The sequence below is a fragment of the Hyperolius riggenbachi genome, chromosome 1, assembly GCF_040937935.1.
Source record: "Hyperolius riggenbachi isolate aHypRig1 chromosome 1, aHypRig1.pri, whole genome shotgun sequence".
In the NCBI taxonomy this organism is placed as follows: domain Eukaryota; kingdom Metazoa; phylum Chordata; class Amphibia; order Anura; family Hyperoliidae; genus Hyperolius; species Hyperolius riggenbachi.
In genome coordinates this window covers 518,498,039-518,517,271 of record NC_090646.1, presented here as the reverse complement: position 1 = coordinate 518,517,271, position 19,233 = coordinate 518,498,039, and the positions used below count along the sequence as shown (strand labels likewise).

Genomic DNA, 19,233 nt, shown 5'->3' with positions numbered 1-19,233 from the left:
ATGACAGGGGGTCAGAAAAGTCAGAGATGCTTGAAAATGGGAAAATTCACTTTTTGCACCATAGTTTGTAAACGCTATAACTTTTACCCAAACCAATAAATATACACTGAATGGGTTTTTTTTTATCAAAAACATGTTTGTCCACATTTTTCGCGCTGCATGTATACAGAAATTTTACTTCATTTGAAAAATGTCAGCACAGAAAGTTAAAAAAATCATTTTTTTGCCAAAATTCATGTCTTTTTTTGATGAATATAATAAAAAGTAAAAATCGCAGGAGCAATCAAATAGCACCAAAAGAAAGCTTTATTAGTGACAAGAAAAGGAGCCAAAATTCATTTAGGTGGTAGGTTGTATGAGCGAGCAATAAACCGTGAAAGCTGCAGTGGTCTGAATGGAAAAAAAGTGGCCGGTCCTTAAGGGGTAGAAAGCCCTAGGTCCTCAAGTGGTTAAATGTATGTGCTGTATTTGCTACAAAACTTTTCCACTGCCCTCAGCAAAACTGAAATGTTAGCGTGCAGTTTGCAAGCCCTGCACAACAGGTTTCAATGAGCTGTAAAAGCAGCAGGTCCAGGGGCTATGCTGGCTCATTAGCCTAACACGAGGAAAGGACCTGCGGGACGCCACAATATACGGTACCCATCAGGGAGTTTGTGATACAGTATACAAAGCTGTTTATATGTTTTTATGATGTACAGGCATTACTATTTTTATCATCTTTTATTAATCTAGTGGTTTTACTTGATTCTCACTTGAGATTATCTGCAGAGCAAGAGATTGCAAGCCCTGGTGGAATTTATTGGCAATTTGTGCAAGAATCTTTCAGTGTCTGAGCCCACAGGTGGTGGATCACTTTTCCTATACCGTCACTGAAGGCTGCATGTGCATCAGATGGTTGTCACAAAGGGTGATACTTGGGATTGATAGTGGCTGCACTATAGTGTGTTGAATGTTTATTTATTTAAAGGTGTAGTCCACTCCAAGAAGGGTCATCTGAGAAGGATAACGTCTAAAGGTAGCCATACACTGGTCGATTTGCCATTAGACCGACCAACTGACAGATCCCTATCTGATCGAATCTGATCAGAGAGGGATCGTATGGCTGCCTTTACTGCAAACAGATTGTGATCGGTTTCAGCCTGAAAGCGATTCACAATCTGTCGAGCTGCTCCTGCCGCCAGTCCCCCTCCCCCCCCCCCCCCCCGTATACATTACCTGAAGCTGGCTCCGGGTCCTCTTCTGCACCGCATCCCAGCGTACACTGTGTCACTCCGTGACCAGGAAGTTCAAATAGAGCGCCCTCTATATGAACTTCCTGGTCACTGGAGGGACACAGGAAGTTCATGTACGCTGGGATGGAAGCAGGAACAGAGCGGTGCAGCACGGAGAAGATGCCCGGGAGCCAGCGTCGGGTAATGTATACTTGATTGGATCGGCCGCCGCTAAGGACGCGCTCCCTACCTGCGGGCAATCGAGGGTAATTTCCCGCACGCCGCGATCGACGGACCGATCCGATTTCGGGAGGAAATCGGATCGGCGGGTGCGTTTAGCGCGAACGTTTGGCAGCAGATTCGATCCCAGTGATCGAATCTGCTGTCGAAACGGGTGCAAATCGGGCCAGTGTATGGCCAGCTTAAGTTTATGGAAGCTGAGTACTACTACAGGAAAAACAGATAAGAATAACGTATTAAGGTGATCTAATGCTGGGAATACACCATACGTTTTTACCCCCGATAGATAGGTTTGATAGATAATTTCCGACATGTCCGATATTCCCTCCGATCGTTTCTCGGCTTGATTCTCATACAAGTGAATGGAAAAAGATAAGAAAAATGAGCGGTAGATAAAAGAATTGAGTGGAAAAAACTGATTGGGTGGAAAATCGAGCAGAAATCGTGTGTACCCAGCATAAGGATAGTGCACTCCATGTAAATGAACGTTTGTTGTCAGCTAGCTAGACTGGTGGTTAGTACAGTGGAGTTAAGCGCAGCTGTTTTGACATATTACAAGCATGAAGTGCTGTATATCTACTTTTGTAATCTCATAATAATGTCATGCCGAGGATAATTGTTTTATCCCTTTTCCTGTTAGACAAATACTAGTGATGGTCAATGAGATGCAAATAATTTCAAGTTGATGCAGATTTATGCAAATATAAGCAGCTTGAAATGAACCAATCACATTTTACCTCAGCAGGATTGATTCATGTTCAAGCTGCATAAATTTGCATGAAAATATCCATCAACTCAAAATTATTTACAGTACATCTCATTGACCATCACACAAAAAAAAAAAAAAACCTCCTAGAAATTCCAATGCTGGGGCTGCTACATACTCGACATACATTTTGCTTTAGGATTCCAGGATGTGATCACCTGCTGCATAGCTAAAGTAAGAGGGCTGACCGAATAGGTGCATGGAGGTGGCTTTATATACCATGCTTTCCTCCACCTCTACTTCAGAGGATTTAACACCGGTAAAATGCCAGGGTCAACTATGTCCAGCCCTGCTTATTACCCCCCACCTCCCTCCTGCAGCCATTTCCTGTAGGTTGGGTAGGAAAGGCTTTGCCGCTGCTGCTAGGACTGCAGTACAGTACTTTACTTGTAGATCATTTCCCAGAAGCCTCACCCCTACGTTTATCAACTGATTGCTTTTGGTTATATCTGGTGATTAAACTCATTCTGATTAAACAAACTTATTAACATTTATTATGCTATTTTCCAGAGTTCCACAGGAATAGTGTTAAATTATAATCTGTAAATCTTGACATGCCAAATGTACACTTGTCTTGGTATACGAAGTGCAAGTAGTTGCTTGTCATTTGTGTAGCCTTTCTGGAGGTACAGACTACATTGTAAAGACTACCTGATTATATTCAGGGCTTAGCACTGCTCTTGCTTAGAATGCATGCTGGATTCTTTTCTTTATTAGTTCACAAAGTGGCTGGGATGCTTTTTAACCATTTCTGCTATGGGCCTCCTTTTACTAAAACTCTTCAGGCTGGAGAATGTATAGAGATCCTGAAAGCATGGCTGGAATTTATTAATACAAGCCTAACATTAAAAGGTGGTAAGACTGTATACTGCATATGAAGGAATACCACCTTAGCAGCACTGGCTGCTGGCACAAAGGATTTGTCTCTTTGGCCCTCCTCCCATCCCATGCAACTGCTGTATGGCTTCTGCGTTAGATATATGGTCCCTCTATGATGAGGAAAGGGGGGGGGGGGGTATGTGAGGGACAGGAAGAGTTGTGGCATCAGTAGGAAGAGATGTGGCTGGACTTCTGAGGCAAGAATTCCACATGGAATTGTGGAGCTGCTTTGGGCTCAGTAGAACTCTTGGTAATATCAGCCACGGCTGCAGAGGGAGAAGTGTGGCACAGAATGCATCCTTATCATCAGTTAGGTGCTGAGTAATCCACAATAGGATCTCTTGTATTTTATGAAGTAAATGAAAGATATGAGACCCACATGAGATCTGAGACACTTTGCAAATCAGGCCTTATGTGACTTTAACCAAATACTACAAAAGTTAGGGTTGGGGCTGAATGTGTTTATCATACATACTCAGTACTGTTGTCCAGGCTAGCACTATACTAGTATATGTGGTTTAGTTGTGCATCACAGTTGGATTCTTATTCAGTCCATGTCATTACTAAAGGGTTCTGTGAAATATTATCTTCATTCTGGTGTTTCAAACAGATTTCTGGCCATTTGTAGAACTCCTTCAGTATCTGCTAACTTCACCTGTAGAAAACAAAAATTAGAATCCTGTTAGATTTATTTAGCAAGAGGCTATAAAGTAACAGCATATATCTAAATAAAAAAAGTTACAGTTTTACAGTTCAAAAATATAAATCGCATCGTGGTCATTCTAAGACCAGATCAGAGTTCAACTACATAAATCAAAAAACTATTGGAAAATCTATCAACTTGTAGAATATCTTTTGGACCAAAGGCTCTGGCTTTATTTTTGCATTTCCTGTTTATTATGATTGGCTTACAGCGGTCGTGCTCCTGGGTGAGTTACCGAGCTCTGCTGTCTTTAGAGTTCTGTGCCGGCATGGACGTGCTTTTGCATGCAGTGCACGGGATCGGGTGGCGGTTAAAAATATGCTGCATCAGGCTTAGGCAGGCAGGAAGTGTAGTGTAGTTTTAATTGCCGCTGATTCTGAACCAGTTAAATTGCACCTCTGTTGTACATAAAAAACAAACAAAAAAACCTCAAAGGTCCACTAATGCTTATGATAATGCCCCAACATGTCTGTGAAATCAGATCGTTTTATTGTATCATGTGTATTGTATCTTTAGCCGATGCGCTCCCTGTCATTCCTATACTTCCTCCTTTAAATTCGTAGCTACTCATAGTGCACAGCACTAATTCTGCAGTCATCTTTTTATTACTACTACAATGAGTGAGATGTAAAAATATGAAAAGTATACAGAGGAATAGAACTTAGGATGGGAACTTATGAAATCTGGTTAAAGTGCAACTGCGGGTAAAGCTGCCTAAGCAGAAGCATTGTGAAAGCAGTTATGTGGGATCAGTTGTCACGCATGTTAGCTAGACTGTTGCTGGGGGACTATCTAAAAAGCAATCTAACCTCAACATGCGCTGTAATTACAGTGGCATTACTTGTCCCTCCAAAACACAACATTCAGTCAAATGACTTTATAAGGTAAGAGAACGCAGTGTATGACCTGCTCACTTAATGAATCTGGACAAGCACAATTGTTATGAGGGAACATTAAAGAATTCCGCATGATTGTCCTCATTATTATCAAATACATAAATGCCATATATGGACAAGAAACAGGAGAGGCTGTAACGATAAAAGGTGAATAGCGTAATATAATTGAAGGCTGGAGTGCAGACAAACCTACTACTAATATAAAGAGCTGAATCTGTGTCCTGTAGGTTCCCGCAGAGCTCTGCCTGCTGCTGTTTGCACCGGCAGTTTCCTTACAGACTACAGGGATGACCCCAGTCACTATGGGGTTGACTTACTAAACCTCTGTAAAATTGACAAATGTTTGCTTTCTTAAAACAGAAAGAATTTGCGTTAATTCAGGTTGGAGTGAGCTTGAGATGTCTTCCAGTGCATCACTGCTGAATATATGGTTAGTCTGTACCTCTGTAAAATTGGAGAGCGTAATTATGCACAGATACATTTGCATGAGTAATATTGCGCGTATAGCACAACTTTCATTATGCACATGCGTGTTGCTTCCATGTTCAAATATGAGATGCGCTATGTGGGTAACGTGTGCTATGTTTTGTGCATAAATACCAATGAAATTGGCGTACGAGAGGATTGGCCGCCGGGAGACTTGGGCGCAGGATACAGCTGGTATGGCTTATCCTGCTTCTGCACACGTCCCCGACGACGTTAATTAGAATTCCCCCTCTAGGTCGACGTGGATAGTGGGGAATGATGTAATTTGGCTTCCAGCTATTGATGGAGGTCGAATTGCAGTGTTTTAAATGTAACCTCAGCTCGGTCTTTTGACAGCGCTGAAGTTACTCACTGAGCGCCGCTATAGCCGTAATTCCTATCACAGCCTATAGTGGCTCCGGCTGTGCCCAAGTCTCCTGTGCTGGATTGCCAGTGTTCAGTGAAATTGCTGTGAGATCTCTGTGCATGGCAGTTCTACCGGGGTTTAGAGAATCAACCCTGTATTGTCTGGTAAGTTGGACGCTGTCATAAACTGAATGTTAAAGGACAACTTTAGTGAGAGGATATGGAGGCTGTCATATTTATTGCCTTTTAAACCATTCCAGTTGCCTGGCAGCCCTGATAATCTGTTTGGCTGCAGTAGTGTCTGGATCTCACCAGAAACAAGCATGCAGCTAATCTTGTCAGATCTGATAATGTCAGAAACATCTGATCTGCTGCATGTTTGTTCAGGGCCTATGGCTAAAAGTATTAGAGGCAGAGGATCAGCAGGATAGCCAGGTACCTGGTATTGCTTAAAATTGAAAAAAATATGGCAGCCTCCATATTCCTCTCTCTACAGTTGTCCTTTAATTGCGGTTATAGCAGCACCCAGTGTATAACATTACAACAAAAAGGGATAGGTAGTTTTAGGCATAGGGTTATAGTAGGGGCTAAATTAGAAAGTAGCCGCCGCCTAAACAATACTAAACCATGCTGACCATAACATTTGGGTCCAAATGGTGGTGGGCACCATATAAACATTCAACTTTTGGGGGTTGGTGGTACCGCTTGAAACCTTCCCTCCCCCCAGCCCAGTGCAGAACCAATGCGGACTAGAGAGGTTATCTACCTGCTCCTCTGCCGAGTCCATTCTCTTCTTCCTTCTGTCTGCAGGCATCCACATATAATGCTCAATGGCTTCCAGGTGCTGCTTACACACGGTGAGATGTGCAGGAACCATACAGAGCTATGTGCCAGTAAGCAGCTGCAGACAACTGAGAAAAGACTCGATGCTGGAGCAGGAATATAGCCTTTTAGCTCTGCTGCACTCCTCTGCATCAAGAGTTAGGGGATTGAGAGCCTGATGGGGTGGAACGAATTGAGTGGGGAAGTGGGAAGCAGTGGTTATAGTGACTGCACTTATTGGGGGGAGTGCAATTACGTTACTGACACTTGATATGGTTGATGGGGAAATATGCTGGCAACACTTGTTATGGATTTGGGGGGGGGGGGGGGGGGGGTATGCTGAGAAAACATGGCAATGGGTGTGTGTGTGTGGGGGGGGGGTATTATGCTAGCAACACTTCTTATGAGTATGCTGGTCAGTCTCTATGGAGGATGGGGAGGAAATGTGCTGGTCACACTTACTATGTGTGCATGATGGAGATATACAAGGCACACTTCTTTTATGGAGAAGCGTGTAATGTGTGCTTGCTGCACATTTTGTGGGGTTAAGGGAATGGTGGCTGCATTTTCTATTTGGAAGGGATATGGTGGCAACACCTGCTATGGAGAGGAAAGGGGGACATATATGGGTAGGGAGTTGGTGGCCACACTTGCTATGGAGAGGAAAGGGGGACATATATGGGTAGGGAGCTGGTGGCCACACTTGCTATGGAGAGGAAAGAGGGACATATATGGGTAGGGAGCTGGTGGCCACACTTGCTATGGAGAGGAAAGAGGAACATATATGGGTAGGGAGCTGGTGGCCACACTTGCTATGGAGAGGAAAGGGGGACATATATGGGTAGGGAGTGGGCGGCAACACTTGCTATGGAGAGGAAAGAGGGACATATATGGGTAGGGAGTTGGTGGCAACACCTGCTATGGAGAGGAAAGGGGGACATATATGGGTAGGGAGCTGGTGGCCACACTTGCTATGAAAAGCAAAGAGGAACATATATGGGTAGGGAGTGGGCGGCAACACTTGCTATGGAGAGGAAAGAGGGACAAATATGGGTAGGGAGCTGGTGGCCACACTTGCTATGGAGAGGAAAGAGGGACAAATATGGGTAGGGAGCTGGTGGCCACACTTGCTATGGAGAGGAAAGAGGGACAAATATGGGTAGGGAGCTGGTGGCCACACTTGCTATGGAGAGGAAAGAGGGACATATATGGGTAGGGAGTGGGCGGCAACACTTGCTATGGAGAGGAAAGAGGAACATATATGGGTAGGGAGCTGGTGGCCACACTTGCTATGGAGAGGAAAGGGGGACATATATGGGTAGGGAGTGGGCGGCAACACTTGCTATGGAGAGGAAAGAGGGACAAATATGGGTAGGGAGCTGGTGGCCACACTTGCTATGGAGAGGAAAGAGGGACAAATATGGGTAGGGAGCTGGTGGCCACACTTGCTATGGAGAGGAAAGGGGGACATATATGGGTAGGGAGTGGGCGGCAACACTTGCTATGGAGAGGAAAGAGGGACAAATATGGGTAGGGAGCTGGTGGCCACACTTGCTATGGAGAGGAAAGAGGAACATATATGGGTAGGGAGCTGGTGGCCACACTTGCTATGGAGAGGAAAGGGGGACATATATGGGTAGGGAGTGGGCGGCAACACTTGCTATGGAGAGGAAAGAGGGACAAATATGGGTAGGGAGCTGGTGGCCACACTTGCTATGGAGAGGAAAGAGGGACAAATATGGGTAGGGAGCTGGTGGCCACACTTGCTATGGAGAGGAAAGAGGGACAAATATGGGTAGGGAGCTGGTGGCCACACTTGCTATGGAGAGGAAAGAGGGACAAATATGGGTAGGGAGCTGGTGGCCACACTTGCTATGGAGAGGAAAGAGGGACAAATATGGGTAGGGAGCTGGTGGCCACACTTGCTATGGAGAGGAAAGAGGGACATATATGGGTAGGGAGTGGGCGGCAACACTTGCTATGGAGATGAAAAAATCTTACAATCCAGCGCAATTTGCGCTTGTGATCACTATTCTTTACAGCGCAATCGCCCCAAAGATGCTGCATGCACCACGTTTGTGATTGATCGAAATTGCAAATGCTGCAATGTGAATGTATCCATAGGGATCAGCGATCAGCAAAGCGCTAAGTGTGAACCAGCCCTAATTAAAGTATGAGCAGTGATTGTAAAGGTAATTTAGAAAATGCTGATTTATGAATTCAAGTGTAATAATTTGTGTTTAATTAGATGTTGAGGTAACCATGCTCTTGGTTGGTAACTTCTCAATTTGAGAGATATGAGGCAGCGAAACAGACATTAATTAATGATGTTTTATGCACCACCCCAATCTCCTGTCATGCGTGTCTGTTCTGTGCATTACACTGGAGCTAGTCAGTTCTGGGGAACTGCACATTACACTCTGCTAGCGGAAACAGGAAGCAGGCTCTGAGCTGGAGGATGCAGATGGTACTTCAGATAAAGATCTTTTCTTCTTTCCTCAGTTTCTATTAGGAGTATATTCAAGCCATGGTATGTGTTTAGCAAGAATAAGTGTTTTGTTTATGCAGACTTGGCAGTCACAAAAACATATTTAAAGTAATTATGAGTGTTCTTCTCATTGCTGTTACAATGCGACAGGATGCATATTAGTATGCCGGTGTGAAATGACCACAATATGTGTTAAAGGCCTTGGCAGACACATCCTAGATGCTAATGCTGGTAACTCAGAGCAGAATGGAGTTATGATAAAATGATGGTTGCCGCTGTTTAATATCCAATTACCATTCAGTAAGATGGAAAGGTCAAGTAGCCAGCTGCTAGGAGTAACCACCCTATGTAACTACTCCATTAATACTGATGTATTGCTGGGTGGGATATTAGCCAATAAACAAAACACGAGATGCAGGAGTGGGGTACAATCCTAGGGTTTCCCTGTAACCAATCAGATGTGCACAGGGAAAGACTGATGCTGAGAATCAGGGACTATAGGAGCATGCAGGGATACTGGGGATGCTTTTTACTCTTGTAGGACGGAAGCTGCAAAGTAATGGCTCATATTTTAGACAGACCACCAGAAGAATCGGCACAACTCTGGCCAGAAATGGGAGAATATCGCTGTAGCAGAACACAGCTGGTTAGATAAAGTAGTAGTAGGAGGCGCCCTTGTAGTATAATTTGCACTTAGGCTTATTAAAATAAACAGTAATATATACAGTAGATCGCCTACCTTAAAGAATGGACTCTCCACTCGGTAGGATAAGTATAAAAATTTAATAATGATAAGCACTCAGGACAACGCGTTTCGCGGTGTAGGCCGCTTCATCAGGTCAAAATAGTGCTTTAAAGAGAAAACAAGCAATAATAGACACTTCAATAAATCTCCACAATATCATACGATTCAAATACATAATAAAAAAAAAAAACATGTCACAGATGTATACACATATGTAATTAGTAGGTTAGATCATTAGGTAGTGAAAAACAGAGTGTTCATCATCATATTAATATCTTGCCTATAAAAATGGCAGGTGTACCGTAATTTTGAATATTTCATACCTAAAAATTAAAATTTGATGCTTAAAAGGATCCCACAGGTCCTGTATATAAAAGTGGCTCGCTAAAATATTTTGTTATATATAGAAAAAAGTATAGTAAAAAAATCAGTAACTCCTATTGGATCCCTAAGGTGCCTGTGTGGGTGAAGAGGTATCGGGTGAGGGATACCTGGTAGATTGTATGCCAGTAGTGTGTTCCTTGTGGAACAGTATAGTGGTCTGGGTTGTACTGATTTTTTTACTATACTTTTTTCTATATATAACAAAATATTTTAGCGAGCCACTTTTATATACAGGACCTGTGGGATCCTTTTAAGCATCAAATTTTAATTTTTAGGTATGAAATATTCAAAATTACGGTACACCTGCCATTTTTATAGGCAAGATATTAATATGATGATGAACACTCTGTTTTTCACTACCTAATGATCTAACCTACTAATTACATATGTGTATACATCTGTGACATGGTTTTTTTTTTTATTATGTATTTGAATCGTATGATATTGTGGAGATTTATTGAAGTGTCTATTATTGCTTGTTTTCTCTTTAAAGCACTATTTTGACCTGATGAAGCGGCCTATACCGCGAAACGCGTTGTCCTGAGTGCTTATCATTATTAAATTTTTATACTTATCCTACCGAGTGGAGAGTCCATTCTTTAAGGTAGGCGATCTACTGTATATATTACTGTTTATTTTAATAAGCCTAAGTGCAAATTATACTACAAGGGCGCCTCCTACTACTACTTTATCTCGAGTCTAACACCCCACAATTGTGGGATTGTTATTTCTTACCACAAATTTGTGGTAAGATACCTTTTTTCGAAGCAGCTGCGACCATCTACCCCAAAGACCGAGTGGAGACGGGTTTTCTCCACATGCGCATTCGAGTGGTTGCCTCCCCAAGCAACCTATACTTGTGAGTAGCATCATTTGCATATCTAGACCAGATTGCAAAGATAATACACTATAGGGGCTCCTGGTGTCTCTGTGGTTTTTTTCTTTTTCGTTACACAGCTGGTTAGACTTCTTTTTTTTACTGAATAGGTCTAAGGGCTAGTTCACATTGGGGCGATTTTTCAGCGCTTTGCTGATCGCTGGTAATCAGCAAAGCGCTGCTACAATGTATTCCTATGGATACATTCACACTGCAGCGGTTGTGATTTTAATCAATCGCAAACGCGCTGCATGCAGCATTTTGGAGGAGATTGCTCTGTGATTCCTGTTTTATTGAATGGGAATCACAAGTGCAACTCATGCTGAATCACAAGAATTTGCCTGCAAATTGCGATCGCTGGCAAAGTGTGAACCGGCCCTTAGTGAATTGAAGCTAAACTACAGCAAAGTCCCTGTTACCCGGAACTCAGGCAGCTGGAAGTCTCAACCAGGGCTGTGGAGTCGGGCAATTTTGGGTGCCTGGAGTCGGAGTCGGGGAAAAATGCACCGACTCCGACTCCTACTGAATTTGTAACTGTAATTAAAATAGAAAATATGATAAAATGTTCTCTTTCTCGGATAATGGTCATTAAAAATAATGTATATATACAGTATATATACAGTAATAGCTGTGCTTAGTCCACAAAAATGAAATAAACCAATCAAAATTAGTTACTTGTGCTGCTTCAATAAAGCAGTCCCCGTATTTTTAAGGTCATATATACATATCTGATTGTGACTGTATATATGATGTGTACACAGGAATCTCTTATATATACTAAATAACATCTATGCTGTAAGAATAAAGCCTGATGTGTAGCTGTGTCACTAATAGAGATGGTCAATGAGATGGAAATAATTCTGCACTGATGCTGATTTATGCAAATGTATGCACTCCCTTTGCTGATGAAATCAAATAATTTGATATGTTGTTAAAATCTGGTTTGGTGACTACAAATTAAAGGGTACCTGAGACGGATGAAAAGTAAAGTTTTATACATACCTGGGGCTTCCTCCAGCCCCTTTCAGGCTAATCAGTCCCTCGCTGTCCTCCACCACCCGGATCTTCTGCTATGAGTCCTGGTAATTCAGCCAGTCAGCGCTGTCTGGCCGCATGCCGCTCCCACAGCCAGAAACATTCTGCACCTGCGCAATAGTGCTGCACAGGTGTAGTATGCTCCTGGCGGCGGAGTGTGTGCATGCGCACTACGCCCGACTGGCTCAAGTACCTGGACTCATAGCAGAAGATCCAGGTGGTGGAGGAGGACAACGAGGGACTGATTATCCTGAAGGCGGCTGGAGGAAGCCCCAGGTATGTATAAAACTTTAATTTCATCTGTCTCAGGTTTACTTTGTTACACAGTAGTACTATACTCTACATATGCACTCCCCACAGAGCTGCAGGGAATCCACTGAGAATGCTGTGCACATTGAACACAGAGGTGTTGTCTGTCACCCATAAACCTTGTTCAGATTGTGCATGAAAAATGTGTAATAGAGGAAGAATCTCCTCATTCCCCTGCAGAGTACCTGAACATCATTCTTACATGTACCCACACTTACATTGCCTAGGGCCTGATAAATGTTCTTTGTTCCGGTTTGTACCTTTTACAAGTACTCTTACCAAGGAATAGTTTTAGTCTAAAGGGAATAAATATAGTAGTCTACATATCCTTCTCACTTCAGTTGTCTTGTAAAATTCCTAAGCGTTGGCAGTTAAGAGACGAATTTCATGTTACATACTTTTAATCAACAAAATTGTAATATGCAAATTAGAGGAGTCGGAGTCGGTGGAATCCTAAACTGAGGAGTCGGAGTCGGTGGATTTTTGGACCGACTCCACAGCCCTGGTCTCAACTACCCGGCGTGCTGTCTGAGTGGATAACAGGATCTTTACCAAAGAGGTCCTAGTGAATGGAGGCTGGTTACCCTCACAACCAATTCCCAAGAGACTTCAGTTATTAACAAATAAAGCACTATAAGTCCAGTTACAGGTCACTATGGACCTTGGCATTTGTGTTATGGCTGTGATTTGGTTCAGTGTGTAAATGATCAGTTTACCTCTGGAATTGGATACTTTGTTGGAGAAGGGGCTTCCGCTCGCCCAAAGTCCACCACACTTCCACATTTTGGAATATCTTCTACCCAGATTCCTTCATACATCTGCCCCTTATCCAGGTAATAAAACTTGCCATGTCCGTGTTTTTTCCCATGCTTCCATAAACCCTCGTAGCGGTTTTCATTGGCTGTTAAATGACATAAATATTACAGAAAATGTGGCATTGTTAATGAGTGTAACTACAGTATAAATATTGCAGCTTCCACAGTAGCATGAGTAGTAGTAGAATTAAAGATAAAACAATTAGCTGAAGTGTTTAATGCTGGTAATACACCATGAGATTTTTTTGGCAGATAGATGGTTCGATAGATAATTTCCAACATGTCCGATCTGATTTTCGATCATTTTTATGATAGATTTCTCATAGAAGTAAATAGAAATTGATTGGAAAAACGATCGGATAATTAATCAGATAGTAAATGTGCTGAAAAATCTCATTGTATATTCCCAGCATTAGATCTTTGTGCGTCACCTTCCCTTAGGGTGCCCAATAAGAATGGAAAGAGCATCTATTCTTGTATGGAGCCCTGAATCTTGGCTTTCATCTGAGCAGGTACTGTACAAGTGGTTGGGCGAACCCCTACTGAGCTGTTGGACTAGAGTCACGCCTAAATAAAGTACATCTCAGCAAAGTGCAGATGTTTATAGAGGTCTATCTAGAGAGGGATAGGTCTGGGGCCTAGTGCACACCAGAGCAGTTCTGCTGCGGTTTGCGATCCGCTTGTGGGTACGGATCCGCTTGGGTAATGTATTTCAAAGGGCTGGTGCACACCAGAGCGGGAGGCGTTTTGCAGAAACGCATACTCCCGGGCTGCTGCAGATTTTGGATTGCGGCACTGTTTCTGCCTCAATGTTAAGTATAGGAAAAACGCAAACCGCTCTGAAAAATGGCACTTCAGAGCGGTTTGCCAGGTGTTTTTTGTTACAGTAGCTGTTTAGTAACAGCTTTACTGTAACAATACATGAAATCTACTACACCAAAAACACTTCACAAAACTGCAAAATGCTAGCTGAAACGCTACAGAAAAAGAAGAAAAAGCATTTCAAAATCTGCTAGCATTTTGCGGATCTGCTAGTGGTTTTTGGTGTGCACCAGGCCAGAGAGCATATTTAGTTTCAAGAGTTGCCATTACCACGTATCTTGCAAAGGAACCACCATGTTCTGGAGGCTAGGGACTGTCAAAAACCTTTCAAACTAGACAGTACCTTATGTAGCTGTGCACATGCAATCATTTTAACCCTCTGGGGGATAATCCCGAGCTGAGCTCTGGGTAAGCCGCTACAGAGGATTTCTCGGGCCCTGGTGGGCCGATTTGCATAATTTTTTTTTTTGTTGCACGCAGCTAGCACTTTGCTAGCTGCGTGTATATACCAATCGCCGCCGCTCCGCGCTGATTCGCCGCTACCCGCCGTGCCGTGCCGCTCCCCCCCCAAGACCCCGTGCGCAGCCTGGCCAATCAGTGCCAGGCAGCGCTGAGGGGTGGATCGAGACTCCCTCTGACGTCACGTCGTCGTTGACGTCATCCCGATCATCGCCATGGCGACGGGGGAAGCCAAACAGGAAATCCCGTTCTGAACGGGATTTCCTGTTTGCTTTGTATGCCGGAGGCGATCGGAGGGGGTGGGGGGATGCCGCTGCACAGCGGCTATCATGTAGCGAGCCCTGGGCTCGCTACATGATTTAAAAAATTTAAAAAAATAGTGCTGCGCCACCTCCTGGGCAAATATAATTGTGTCCCCCAGGAGGTTAACAATGGTGAGAGACCAGACAGATTTTTTTTCCCCATGCACCTTTTATTATTATTATTATTATTACTTCGTATTTATATAGCGCCGACATCTTCCGCAGCACTGTACAAAGTATATTGTCTTGTCACTAACTGTCCCTCAGAGGGGCTCACAATCTAATTCCTACCATAGTCATATGTCTAGTTTAGTATATGTAGCGTAGTCTAGGGCCAATTTTTTGGTGGGAAGCCAATTAACCTATGTTTTTGGGGATGTGGGAGGAACCCAGAGTACCCAGAGGAAACCCACGCAGACACGGGGAGAACATACAAACTCCTTGCAGATGTTGACCAGGTTGGGATTCGAACCGGGGACCCAGCGCTTGCAAGGCAAGAACGCTAACCACTATGCCACCATGCTGCCCACTATGCTACAGTGCATAGGCTTGCCTGCACCTTGCAGGCAAGCCTCTGCTCTGCATCCTGCTGTGTATATTTAACAGCTTTCCTGCGCTCTAATTGCTCTGTAATTGGGTGTTTATTTCCCTCAGACAACCTAATGGTTCACATTGCCTTATACAAAAACATGAATGCAACCAGCACTGTACCAGCCCTAAATCATTAAATGAGAGGCAGCCTGGGGGGAAACATCCCCCTGGCCAGTCCTCCCCTGCATCCACTGCACCCACAGACATGCAAGACATGTTCCCACCACCTTAATCTTTAAGCATACCTGAACTGAGAGGGATATGGAGGCCACCATATTATTTTTTTTACTTTTAAACAATACCAGTTGCCTGGCTGTCCTGCTCACCTTTCAGGCATCAGTGGTGTCCGAGTCACACACCTGAAACAAGCATGCAGCTAATCCAGTAAAATTCAGTCAGTTTTTTTTATGGTTTACCACTAAAAGTATTTGGGCCCATTTCCACTGGCGCAGTTTCCGCGCCTGAATCCACAGTTTCCCCGCAGGCAAATCGTACAGGGAAACTGTGCCCATAGGGAGCAATTCGGCTGGCATTTCCATCCGAAGTTGTTTGGGAGGCTGTGAATCCCATAGCCGTCTCGCAGACGCTTGCGGCACTACTGGAAACGTGCCCTTAGAGGCAGAGGATCCGCAGAACAGCCAGGTAATATGCATTATTTAAAAGGAAATATGTCGGGCTCCATATCCCTTTCAGTTCAGATGTGCTTTAACAGCATCTACATTCACAGGGCTGGTTTAAAGGCACAATAGACTTTCTCTATGTAGTCCAGCAGAGTTACTGCCCCTGTACAGAACCGTACTATCTTTCTATAGTCCTGTCATTTGCCACATTTATTCATTGTGGCAGTATACAGTATTACTGTTTATTTATGGATCTAGGCTCCTTAAAGGGAACCAGAGGATGAAATATACATACCTGGGGCTTCCTCCAGCCCCATACGCACGGATCGCTCCCACGCCGCCGTCCTCCGCTGCCTGGATCCGCTGCCACCGGGTCCAGTCATTGCCGCGAGTCGGCCGGCGGACGCGGTCAACTCTCCGCATCACAGGGTGCTCTCTCCATACAGATACGCATGTGGCTGCCCACTGCGCAGCCGCATGCGTACGTGTATGGAGGGAACACCTGTGATGCGGACAATTGGCCTCGTCCGCTGGAAGTGATGGGCCCGGTACCGGCGGATCCAGGAAGCAGAGGACGGCGGCATGGGAGTGATCCAGGCTTATGGGGCTGGAGGAAGCCCCAGGTATGTATAAAATCTTTTTCTATTTTCACCCCCTATTCCTCTCTGGTTCCCTTTAACTTTATAGAATGAATATCTTATTCTCTAAATGCAGTCATGGTAATACAGCTCAGCTTGAAGGTCTGAGATTGTATTAGCAGTGAGTCAGAGCAGAAGTCATGAAGGAAGGCTACACAGATTGTACACTTTGGAGTTCTCTGCAGCAGCAGCAGGGACATTGTAATTCAACCCACAGAGACCAAAACGGAAACTTCTTACTAGGACAAAGCGAAACATCACCAGGTCTATTTATAAGCATGGTCATGAATGTACACTATGGAGACGGTCTGGTCTGATTCAGACCAGTACTATATATTTATCTATCTGTCTGTCTGTCAATATCTATCTATCTATCTATCTATCTATCTATCTATCTATCTATCTATCCTACATTAGTAAACCTAAAGCAGCAATATTTGTGCATCTCATTAAGGACTGCAGACTAGATCACTGCCTGCTGGATGTATGCACACATTAGTATGAGCTTTGTTAGCAAGCTTAAAATACAGTATGTTGTTTTGCATGATCCTCAAAGTACAGCCAAGTCCTCCCCAGCAATGCCATCCACCTGCTAAAAACATTGTCATTTTCCCTTTTTCATCTTCAGTGCCATCCCTGGCCAGTGCCTTATCAAAATCATTGTACTCTTTTGTTATTATTGACTTATATAGTGCCAAAATATTCCATGTCACAATACTATATGTCAAATACAGTTGTACAGCACATATTGCACTAGGTAAACATAATGGGGCAGTTAGCAAACACAGCAATACCAAGATACAATAGGAGAGAGGGCTCTGCCCATATGATGTTATGAATCTGAAGTAAGGGGACTGCTTTTTGATCAACCAAAGTGGGATATCACTTTAACCTTTTGATTGCCATTCATGAGGTGAATTTCGTCAAAACTGTGTCTGTCATTGATGGAGGCATCAACTGCCACAAACTTGTTTTAAAAGGAACCTGTGGTGAGTAAAAAGTAATTAAAGACCATCCTATACAGAACACATTTACAGTCAGTACAATTAGTTACCTGATCCACGTTAGTACAGTGTAGAATCTCTTAATGCAAGCTCCATACACATCTGACCAGCAGTAAAGTCGCATGGTGCTTGACCTGGATGCCCTGCCTCTCTCTGCAAACAGAATGACATCACATTCACCCACGTTTCCCTCATCATCCCATCTAGTCTTGCAGACAAAAGGGAGGCAGGTGGGGCTTGACATCACTATGTAGGTGGAATGGGGCAGAGTTGGCCACAGCATCCAAGCCCAGCTCCTTGCAACCAGGCCACTGGTTTGATTTGCACCGAACTTGAATTGGGAATACCTAATAATGCCTATCAACTGCAACAAAGTGCCACCCCCTACCTACTTGTGAGTGCCACTGCCATCCTCCCTCCCTCTCTATGCTCTCTCAGCTTACTCCGGTATGGTCAAGTGGTGTTCATGATGGCTGGAGTGGTAGGAGATGTTAAAACATGAATGTTTATGTTCACTCAAGTCTCTGATGGCTGCAATGCATGAAGCCCAGAAGTGCTCTCCTGAGTACTACGGTACAGTGTTCCAGGCTGCAGCCGTGATTGATGGAGGTCTGCAGTGCAGGGGCAAACGCAGGATTTTTAAGGGGGAGATTCCTGAAAGGTCCAGAAGCACTTATGTCCCCGAGTGCTTCCGAATACAGGTGGCTCCATACTGCCCATGCACAAAAGTGCGCTGGCGTATTACAGAGCTGCCTATCTTTGGAAGTACTCAAGGACACAAGTGTTTCTGAGGGCTTCTGGAAGCAGCAAATTTGAACAGGGGACAGCGCTGGCACAACTCCCCGAGAGAGGAACGGGAAATAGACTTAGTTTGGACAAGTCAGTGGAATATGTCACATGTCACATAGCGCAAGCGATACCCATATGATGCAGGGATATATGCATCTGCGGAAGATGGCAGCGCTATATATATACTAAATAATAATTTGCCTCACCAGGATTGCACTTTTATTTAGCTTTCCTGTATGACAAGAAGACACAGCCAGCCAATACTAGGGGAAGAGGGAAACAAAGGTGAATGAGGGAGGGCTGGTGCACACCAAGAGGGCTCTTCTGAGCGTTTTTCAAATCAACATTGATTTGAAAAGCGCTTGGGTAATGTTACCCTATGTGGGTGTTCCCACAGCAGCGTTGTGATTTTTTAAAAATCGCAGGTATACCGCATGTAGCATTTTTTTTGAGTGATTCATTCAGAAATCGCTCTGAAAATCGCACTCACTAATTGCTATTATGATTTTGGCATGCGCTAGCCAAGAGAGAAGAGGAGTGGAGAGAAATTGAGAATAGCCTGAGATGGAGCATTATCTGTATTGCAGTCCCACATCACACAGAGGCTACTTGCCTGTAATTGGACTCCTGTCCCAGCCAGTCTCTAACACAAGTCAGAAAGCAGCCCTCCTGGAGTCTAGGGACTGTCAAAAAATGTTCACCTTGTTTAACAAGATGCAGTCATTATGACATAGGGGAGAGACAGATTTTTGCCCATGGACCCTCCAGGCAAGCTCTCATGCTGTGTATATATACCAGCTTGCCTGCCCTTTAATTGCAGTTTTATCAGCTAGCCTAGTATTTTGCATTGCCTTACAACAACAAAACTGAATACACCAGACACCAGTCCTAAATCACTGAATGAAAGGGGGCCTGGGGGGAGATTGCCCCCCAGGTGGAGTGGAGAGACTGAGATAGAGCAGATAGCATATCTGTATTGCAGTCCCACATCACACAGAGGCTACTTG

The 19,233-nt window shown here is 44.0% G+C and overlaps 1 protein-coding gene across 4 annotated transcripts in view; it reads right to left on the bottom strand.

Moving 5' to 3' along the window:
* Nucleotides 1–2,688: 2,688 nt before the first annotated feature.
* The window catches only part of MORN3 (MORN repeat containing 3), a 36,816-nt gene continuing 20,271 nt past the window's right edge, over nt 2,689–19,233 (bottom strand). For all 4 annotated transcript variants that reach the window (XM_068245034.1, XM_068245025.1, XM_068245016.1 and 1 more), the window contains 2 exons: nt 12,903–13,087; nt 2,689–3,751 (listed from right to left, as the gene is read on the bottom strand). In XM_068245034.1, coding sequence (XP_068101135.1) covers nt 3,686–3,751; nt 12,903–13,087 — 251 coding nt within the window. In that variant the 3' untranslated portion in view covers nt 2,689–3,685. The remainder of the gene's footprint in view (nt 3,752–12,902; nt 13,088–19,233) is intronic.